We start from the raw sequence: 10,799 nt of genomic DNA on the forward strand, positions 1-10,799 counted from the left end.
CACCTTAGAACGTTCATCAACCAGTCAGATTCGAGCATTCAACAGCCCCGTAGTATAATTTAAAATAACTCTGAACACAGAATGTAAACTAACATTTGTGACGCATTATATTTACCCTATTCACAAATGCACAGGTTTTGGAATTGGCAGTACGATTGGCAGTTATTAAATGATAAACAAAATATCGGTCCATATTAAAGTTTATCAATTTTCTCTTTGTATATACTGAAGTCATTGCCCCATTTTTATTATAAATAAATAAATAATTTCATTTTGGTCTGGCAGATGGAGCGAGACTGTTGAAGTCTTCCTCCCAGATGGAGCATAATATGAATAAATAAACCTGCTTTTGCTCAGTGAAAACATCTAGTCTAGCACAACGAGCTGGTAAACACAGACTTGACTCACCTTTGAGCTCCACATCGGCGTGGTAGTTCCCACTGATGACTGAGTCGGTGCTGGGGGTGCTGCAGCGATACAAGCCACTGTCCGTCACTCTGACCTTCTTGAATCTGAGCTCCACAGCATTATCTGCCAGCTTCTTATAACTAATGTCACCACTGTTGACCCGGTCCTTCACTGTAGGGTCCATGAAATTATCATCAAAGGTGGAGACGAGCTGGAGTAGTTTATCACCAGCGAGGACCAGAGACCACTCAAAGTCCTGATCTGTGGGTCCCTGGTATTCAGATACATTGCAGCGGATGGAGACGGCCTGTCCCTCGACGCGCACCAGAGGACCAACTGGAACCTTCACCACACGGCTCTCACTGACCACCACTGAGAGAAGAAGACAAGAGCAAGAGGTCTCACATATGGAGTATGGAAAAACGAAATACAAGAGTGCTACGAAACACACTACTGGACAACTGGAACAAGTAACAGTATGATCAAATACACAGTACAATTTTAAAACATTAGTACAGTCATCAAAACTACAATAGTATGAGAATTAGGCAGTGACCAAAAATGTTAATCAAAACTATATTCTGTCAGCTTATATACAGTCACCACCCATGAAAAGCATCCTGGGATGCTTTTTAAACAATATATATGTATGATGGACACTTTGGGGTTTTATTCCCTTCACTGCCCTGTTCAGCTCATTTATTTAAAAAAAAAAAAGTTCTTATTACGTGAATGAAAATCATAAAGGCACAATGTATATTTGCATATTAGAAAACTAATTTCAGGCATTCACTTCACACTATTATATACTCAAAATAAAAATAAAGGACATTCATCTTTGGGATGTGCTGGAGTAGACTCACCTCTTGCATTGTCAATACAAGATCTTGTCCAAATTTCCATCAAAATTTTGGATAAGATCTTGTATTGACAAGCACATCCCAAAGACTTTCACTGAATGTAAGGTCTGGACTCTTGAAGTTTTTTTTTTTTTTTTTGGGCAGGGCAGTGTATAAGCCCTTAGCTCAATTATCTTACAACCAAAATTATTTCGGCCTGGTTTCACAGACAGGGTTTAGATTAAGACAGAATTAGACCTTAATTCAGTTATGACATTTAAAGGGATAGTTCACCCAAAAATTAAAATTCTGTCATCATTTACTCCCCCTAAAGTTGTTCCAAACCTGTATATTTGGAAGATATTTGAAAGAATGTTTGTAACCAAGCAGATCTCGCCCAACATTGACTACCATAGTATTTTTATTTTCCTACTATGGTAGTCAATGGGGGGTGAGATCTGCTTAGTTACAAACATTCTTCCAAATATCTTCCTTTGTGTTCAGCAGAACAAAGAAATTTATACAGGTTTGAAAAAACTTGAGAGGGAGCAAATGATGACAGAATTTTCATTTTTGGGTGAAATATCCCTTTAAGTAGCTTTTATAAATGTGCTTTTGAAAAAAAACGTATGTGCATCTTGAGAAAACAATGGCACTGACATATTTTAAGATATGCCAGTGCAAGTTGCTTTTAGTCAAAACAGCTCAAACATGCATTTTAGTCTGGGACCAGACTTAAGCCTTGTCTGTGAAACCATGGGTAGAAGTCATAAAAACCAAATTCAGCCAAGTTTGTCCAAACCATATTGCTCAAGGGAACCATGGAGACAGAAAGTGTGGTAATGTCAGAGGAAATGATCAGTCCCTAGTGCAGGATGAGTCATCAATATTTTTGCTTGAGAAAGACTGTACATTTTAAATGTGTTTATCTGGTAAAAGTACACCTCAAAGATGACCTCAAAGAGACTGTCTATTCATGGAAATGTTAGTTGTAAATAACCATATTAGGTCATGGATGAGTTCAAAGCACTGGAATGAAAACATGCTGTCGCAACTAAAGGTGAATATTAAGATTTTATTGGGTTGGGAATTAAGTGCTCAGAGACAGATTATATCGGCATGGCAGCTGAAGACAGAAAATTCACTAACACAAATTAGAATGAGCTGGAACATTACACCAGGGAAAAAACAACAACAACAGACAAACCAGTAGAAGAGAAGAGAAGAGAAGAGCAGAGGGACAGAAACCAAAAACTGAGAGAAGGTGACATGTAACAACTTGTCTCTTCATGAGGGATTGGTTGCTCTCGTATGGTTGAAGACTCAGAAGACAAACATAGTAGACACTAGAGAAATACATGGTGCAATAAACCTGCTGTCATGTAACTGAGGTCAAAAGCTGCAGTATTAAAACAGGAAACGGTGAGAGTTGATAAGTAAGAGCAGATCAGAGCTGATTAGATGAATGATAATCAATGTGAGCCAGGGAACATGCCGGATCAGACAACACAAAAACTTATCAGCACAAACAAATATTTGCAAATGCAAATAATATACAGCAACTCTAAACAGCAACTCTATCTTATAAAAGGGAGAGAGAAAAAAAAAAAAAAAAAAAAAAAAAACACTTTCCATCTTTTATTGTTAACGTCAAAGGTCATGCATCCAATCAAGTGCTGAATTTTGAACCACATACTAGCATACTATTGGATCATTCTGTGTCAACTCAACCAGAGGTCCCCGGCTCAAATTTTTGATTTTGTTAATATATTTTCTGTAGAAAGACAAACATAAATAGTGATGAAAGGTGAAATATTAAATGTCACAGATGAGTAATCCACTATTTTGTAGAGGGGGTCAAAATGACTTTAGAAAGATGGCAGCATCATAATTTTATTTTTACACAGAGATTTGTAGGTCTATTAGTAAAATCTGTTGACTTTAGCTTTGTTTCTCTCTGTTTCATTATATGCCAACAGTGACAGTTCAAAAATTGCAAAAAAAAAAAAAAAAAAAACTCTTCTTGTGTTTTTTGCCTCAAGTTTGCATTCCTGTAACTCAAAAAGTATTAAAGATATATTAATATCCTTTTAGATTCTGGTTCTTAAACTTTTCTTTTGGTATCTTCATTTTAAAGGCCCTCAATGGTTCAATCCCAGAGATATGGAGATCTTAATGTGGCTTCATAAGTAAATTGGTCAATTGTACACATTTTCAGTGGTCAAAAAAATAAATGTGTGCCACTTTGCATACAGCTGATACTTTTTTTTATTTTAAAGAGGAATATCTGAAGAACAAATAATATTGAAACTAGAACTGTATCTCGTGTTTTTCTATCAACACAACTGCATAGAACAAACCTGTCTGGGTGCCGTAAATATTCATTTTCCAAAGTTGTCATGCCTGTAACTCTAAAAGTATTCAAGATATCTTAATATCCTTCTAGATTCTCATTCTTAACTTTCCTTTTTAAATCTTCATTATCAAGGTCCTATATTGTTCAGTCCCATAGATATGGGGATCTCAAAGCAGCTCCATGTTCAAATTGTTGACTTTTACCCATTTGCACACATCTGATACTTATTGCATTTAAAGAGGAATGTCTGTAGTATAAATAATGTTTAAACTAGAAATGTATCTTGTTTCCCTCTATCAAAAGAATGGAGTACGGGAGAATCTCCCATAGAAAGGCATTGTAAACATAGTACGAGAAGTATAGGCCTACTAGCAAAACTCTACAGTACTTTGGTGCAAATTCATGTCACATGGTAGACGTTTTTAGGCAGATGCCAACATGGACATGTAGTGTGACATTCACTCATCCTCGAAAAACAAGCATGTAATCAAATATTCAAGAACAAAGGGAGTCTATTTGTCAATGTAAACTCAAATATTATTCTGAATATTAGGGGTCATATTCATGGTGGTTAGTTACAATCATATGAAAACAAATAAAGAAATCAACATTATTGTCTGTTGAAAGAATAAAAATCGAAATTTAAGTGACACTTTACGATCCTATTGCACGTCATATTAATATTTTTTGCATATTGTTGGACTCACACCGTTCATAGTAATATTCATACATTTTAAATGTTTGATGTGAAGGCCATTTTTGTATGGTAAACTACTTTGGCACTTGACACACCAAGTCCTGAAGCAAAACCACGTATAAAAACCAGCAAGCATAATGCTTGAAAAACAGGTTTTCGGTATCTGCTTGAAGTAAACACATTTATCTAAACTCTGGCCGGCTGGCATGTACACTGTAAAAAAAAATATTTTCATGATTCATCACATTTTTTCTTTTGTCAAATCAACTTCAATAATTAATGTGATTCAGATAAAATAATATTTTGAGCTTCTGTTGATTAAACCAATCGCCTTCATTGTATTAACTCAAATTTTTAATTTCAATGAACTCAAAAATTTAAGGCAACCAGGTAACTTACTTTTTAAGTTAAACTAACAATTCTTTTTTACAGTGTAGGCAATGTTAAACAACTGAGATTCACACTTTACATCACACACGTATATGCTACAATAACTCAGCTCTGGTTTGGGGATTTACCATAAAGCCTAAAAGGAAACAAAAACTCAAGCTCATTAACAGACTAATGTCACATTGTTGGGTTAACATAGCCTATACAATGATAAGGAAGCACTCTAAACACCTTCTGCTTTCATTTGACAATAATTATCTAAATTTTTTGATCGATCTAAAATACATCTAGCTCATTTTCATCATAAAAGAGCCTAAAGTAAGAAAAACAACCATATGACGAGTTTATAATAAAGACACAATGTATGTATAACTTTTTTTTTTATCTATACAAACACGCTTTTCAGGCGCGTTTTATGAAGCAAACCTCCTTGTTGCCTTAAAATAATAACAACAATCTTTTCTTTATCAGAAACTAGTCAACTTACCAAGAGCAATAAACAAAATCACAGGACGGAGGAGTCCCGTTCCTTTATCCATTTTGTGAAGGCGCGTGATTTTCCCACGGGATCGCCTTTGTCATTCAAAGTGTGAAATCCTCCTGTGAGCGCGCGGTGAACGAGTCTCTCCCGGCACGAAAGTTGAATTAAGTTTTGCGAGAGTCGCGCGGTTTAGTCCTTTAGCGCTGTGACTGCTGGTAGATCTGCGCGTGCTGCATGATAAAACTCAGGACATAGGGCTGGATTGGCACAGTCGTGTCCGGAAGTGAGTGTGTGTGAGTCAGCGTGTGTGTGTGTGGATATTTTCTCTGTGTTGGAAGAGGGAGGGGACACGGCCGTGCCGTTCGCCGCAGGTGAAGTTCCGCCGCACCCGGTACTGACTGAGCAGCGCTGAGTCGTGACAGTGCAAGCAAAATACAGGCACTAATTATCTCCCAGAATAACTCCAAGAGTCCAGAGAGACCCCCGAACCACCCACTTCTATCCTCACATGTTCCCAGAACGGTGCAGAATGAATCATTTATGGCGAGAAATAGTCCTCATTAGCCTATCTGTCCTTTCATCTCCGAGAGAAAGTCATTGTAGGATATCTGCTCTTCTCATCATACATAAACCTGCATGAATACAGTGAAGTGTAAGACCACATTCATTCATTCATTCATTTAAACAAATTAGGAATTTTGGGGATTATGACATTTTTAGTAGAAAGGTAAATTATGCTGTGAAATGAAATTATATTCTGCAGTGTTTCTAGGTCACTAATCAAATGTAGCATTGATCACGTGAACTCTGCAGTGACATCAGATTTTATTGCTTCTACAGAAAATAGACACATTTTTCATGAGCGGTAAAGTAAGGGATTACTCTTTTCTGTAATTTAATTACAGTTACTTCTGATGTAATTGCATTACAGACTATACAATAATTCTATATAAAACAATAAATTATCATCAAATGTAATGCTTTTAATAAGTATGTTTTTAATGTTTGTCCCTGTACACACTTTACTCAGCTCAAGAATAATTTGTGTAATTGTAGCTATATTGTTTATTTGAAAGAATCAGAAGTGCAGTTTCATGTTGTTCAACTGCTCGAGGTTGATGTGGGATTTAGAAAGTAATTAGTAATAGGTAATCCAATACTTTTTAAAGAGAGTAATTAATACAGTAATTTAATAACACTTTTGAAGATATAATTAGTAGCTATAATTAATTACTTTTTTAGAGTAACTTACCCAACACTGTATGTGTTTATATACAAACACAATCTCATGGCAGTTCATAACTATTTTGTGTTTTGGTGAATTGGTGGCTAATTAATTCATATGAATTCATACAATCTCATTTGTATGTTTTTGTACAGCCTGCTTGCGCCCCTGTGACGGTTGTTTAGGGGTGGGGTTGGGGGCGGACCTTCATGATTACTTTTGTCTAATAATCGTACAAATTCATACGAAAAATGTAATCTCGAGATATTTATGTTTTCCTGTCGGATCAGGTTGTATATACCTTACATTTTAAATGCTTGTGTACATACAGACAGACAAACTTTACTAAAAGATTAAAACGTGTGTTTGTTTGTGTGAATGTGTAGAGAACGATCTGGGCAGAGGTGAGTGAGTTCAGGCTCAAAGGTCAGTGTACCTTTTGGTAAAGCCACAGTGATTAACACAGTGACACAAGTCGTTGTGTGAGCTACTATTTTTACTTGTTGATACAGAGCATATGGTTGTTGGCTCAGGACCTCAGTCAGACTGCAGTGACCTACTGCTGTGACACACACACACACACACACACACACACACATACTTGTATATATAGTTTATGGGGACTCTCCATAGACGTAATGGTTTTTATACTGTACAAACTGTATATTCTCTCCCCCTACACTACCCCTACCCCTAAACCTACCCATCACAGGAAACTGTCTGCATTTTTTTAATTAAAAAAAAAACACAGTTTAGTATGTTTTTTAAGCCATTTGGTTTACAAGGACACATTTGTGTCCTCATAAACCATGTATACAAGAACACACACACACACACACACAGCATGACCATAAAGACAAAATTCGTTAAGCCACAATCAAACTCCTTTTCACAGTTCCATCAGACCATCTTTGTGAACGGCTCCTCCCAGTATTAGTGCTTTCAGAACAAACACAACACACCCTTCAGACATGCCTACATAACAAAAGAGCAGCTAGCTGGATTTACTGCACTAGCACAACCCAGATTACCATATGCAAACAAGAACACTACAGTGACTAATGACAGTGGGCTGTCAATCAAACACACAATGCTGTCACCGACACTGAATGTGATCTAATTAATGCATTTGGAAAATTGACCACTTTGTACTCATTTCAAACATAACAGTGACCAACATCTCCCTGCATTATTAATGTCCTGTCATAACATAACAGAATCCAACAAGAGTAGAGTTATGTTCTTCTGCCTCTTCTTGTAAAATTGAATCTTATCAAATTGTGTTCTTGGATAAGCTTGCTCACATATGCAGACAAAATACTTGATATATTTGTTGTGACCTACTGTGATTTCACAATGTAAGCGTCATACTGATGCAGATGACATTTGCAAAATAAAATATAGCCTAACACCCTTGTGTTGAAGAAGGAACAGAGATTGTAGAGAAACTGTTGCAATGTTTGTCAATTCCAACAAAGCAATTCAACATAGATTGATCAAAAGCTCCCTCTAGTGGTGATAATCTGTGCATTCAGAGTTTGAAAGATGTGTTTCTGTGACAGCGCCACCTAGGCAATTGTACACCAACAGAGGAGACCTGATTAAAACTTCAAACAAGCGGCTAATGAATTGAAGTCTCGCACATACGGAAAATAGTCTTTCTTTCCAAGCAAACCAGAATAAAGTTGCTCATATATTGAAATAAATTAGGTTAAATATTTCAAAAGGGTTACCAACGGGTATGTTTAGGGTTAGGGGTTGGTTAGGGCAATATATCATTACATTTTTATAATTAAACAACTAAATCAACACGTCTCCATGTTGAGAGAAATCGTGAGTAAGGGTAGAGGCGCTGTGTGCGCTGTGTAATATTGCATATTGTAACATGGTGGTTATTGTAGTTCTAGACTAAATGTGAACATGCATTACTCATCTCACTTGCACAAAAACAGATTCAGTATTCCTCAAAATGAATAAAAACGCAAATGCAATCAGAATATTAAGCAAACCTGCAATAATCATGTTAAATAACATCTCTCATTCTGCAAATATCTTAATTCTTTTGGGTCCTTCTTTCTCTATACTCTGATCTTCACAATCTTCATCTGTTAAATACAATACTTTGGATTTTATTGTTTGCTAATACAATTTTCATATTTACTTGATTCATTTGTTGTCTTTATCATTTTACATTTTTACTTATTGTAGTGGCTTTCCTATAAGCCCAGGAACAGGTGATAAGATGTTCTTAACTCCTATGTTGGAAATAAAAACTTTTTTTTTTTTTTTTTATAATTTGCTTTGGTACTATTTTCTACGGAGCCCCAGACATGACATGCAGGAAAATGCAGGAAAAAAATAGTAGGCTATGGCTGCGTTCCACTCCAGTTTTAGACACGCACTCGCAAACTTCCCTAAGCACTTCCTCTCGGCGGAATCCCTGCCGCCATTTTGAAGTGCGTTCCACTTCGTGAAGTGGACAAGGAAAGTTTATATGGACAGACCCTCGCTCCCTCGATTTTGACCAAGGGAGTGAGTCTACTTCATACGTACACTTCAGGCAGCTCCATTACCCACAATGCAACACAATTGTGATGTCACCGCATATCGCGTTTAATTTTCCCCACCACAAACAACTCTATGATATATGAATTTTTTTTTTTTTTTTTTTTTTTTTTTTTTATTATGCAAACAGACAATTACAATATTTACAGAAGACAAATTAAATGCAAAATACAAATACAAAGACCAACAAAACATACTTAACAGTCAATACGATTTGTGTGTGTGTGTGTGTGTGTGTAAGTGTAAGTGTAACTATATCTGTAACGAAGCTGGACTCAGGCAGGGATCCATATGCAAAGCTTTATTATAAGTGAGCGTGGTCGTACAGGCAGGGTCAAACGGGAACAAACAGGAACAGCAAGGGACAGGCAGAATCGTAGTCAGGATACAGGCAATGGTCAGGACAGGCAGATATCACTCACAGAACAGAATACCAGGCAAGGATCAAAGGTAGGCAGCAACGGGTCGATAACGGGTAACAGACAGGATCGGTAACAGACAGGCAGACAGGATATAAACGCTCAGAATTGCAACACAGGTTAAACAAGACTTCGCAATGAGGTGGTGTGTGTGTGAGTCTTTTATAGTCCAGGTAGTGTGCTAAGCTGTATGTGGCAACAGGTGATTGGTGTGGAGTGTGCATGTGATTGGCAGGGAGGATTATGGGAAATGGAGTCCAGGAACTGACAGGAACAGACGGTGATCGTGACAATATCAAAGAGGAGAAAAAAATAAATAAATAAAATAAATAATAAGAATTTTAATGACAATAATAATGATGAAGAAGATAATAGTATCACACACACACAAAAAAAAAAAAACTGGAAAATGGGGGATGAGGAAGATGACAATAGCAATAGTAATAGCAATATTAATAATAATATAATAATAATAATAACAATAATAATAATGATAAATCCAATTAATAAGAAATGACAAATAGTAATAATAGTATTAGCAGTAGTAGTAATGATAAACATGTTAACAAATATACTCATTTCATCCGGAATGAGGGGGAGGTTAAAGGATCAGGAAGAGGACAAATAATAATAGTAGTAGTAATAGCAATATTATTATTATTATTATTATTATTATTATTACCATCATCACCATTAATAATAATTTTGATACAGCCATTGATATAATGATAATAGTAGTAGTTGTAATAGCAATGACAATAATAATAATAATAACAATAATAATAGCAACAACATTAATAATGGTAATATTGATACAGCTATTAATAATAAGGTATTATAAAGCTGCCTCTGACACCCCTCATGGCCACGGCATAGGATAGACCCCCGCCAGCGTCATGTTGCAACGGGTTCTCAAGGTGAGGTGCTGTGGGGCCCAGGGTCCCAAAATCCATACCCATCCCCAGCCGTCCCACACATGCCACGCTTACCCTGTCTTTGAGGTTTTTTTTTTTTTTATATATAAATATGGCTGCTTTCATTGTTATAATATGTTTGTCAACTAGTGTATAATGCATTAAAAAAGTATGGCGTGTAGCATGGAACCAGCCCAGTGCAAAGCCCAGGCCACCACGCCCACGCCACACTTACCCTATGTGTGTGCTTTTTTTTTTTTTTTTTGGCTTTAAACTTGTTTTAAGCTCCAAATGAATGTGTGTGTGCACCTCATCTAACATGTGAAGCATTAAAACAGCGAGACAAGTGCTGAGCCAGCCGGAGACAAGAAATCCCAGGTGAAAGTACAAGCTGGAGGGCGAAAGCCCAAGGCCCCCAGCCCCACATCACACCCACCCACACCTAATCAGAACCGCACATGGCAGGGACTAGTATGCCACAGCCAACCCGGGTCCAGAAGCAGCG

General features: G+C 36.8%; 1 protein-coding gene across 1 annotated transcript in view; it reads right to left on the reverse strand.

The window, feature by feature from the left end:
- ptgfrna (prostaglandin F2 receptor inhibitor a) overlaps nt 1-5,569 on the reverse strand; it is a 42,745-nt gene extending 37,176 nt beyond the window's left edge. The window contains exons 1-2 of the mRNA XM_051905364.1: nt 5,178-5,569; nt 409-780 (exon numbers count right to left, since the gene is read on the reverse strand). Coding sequence (XP_051761324.1) covers nt 409-780; nt 5,178-5,229 — 424 coding nt within the window. The 5' untranslated portion in view covers nt 5,230-5,569. The remainder of the gene's footprint in view (nt 1-408; nt 781-5,177) is intronic.
- Nucleotides 5,570-10,799: the final 5,230 nt, after the last annotated feature.

The sequence above is a fragment of the Ctenopharyngodon idella genome, chromosome 9 (genome assembly GCF_019924925.1).
Source record: "Ctenopharyngodon idella isolate HZGC_01 chromosome 9, HZGC01, whole genome shotgun sequence".
Lineage (NCBI taxonomy): Eukaryota > Metazoa > Chordata > Actinopteri > Cypriniformes > Xenocyprididae > Ctenopharyngodon > Ctenopharyngodon idella.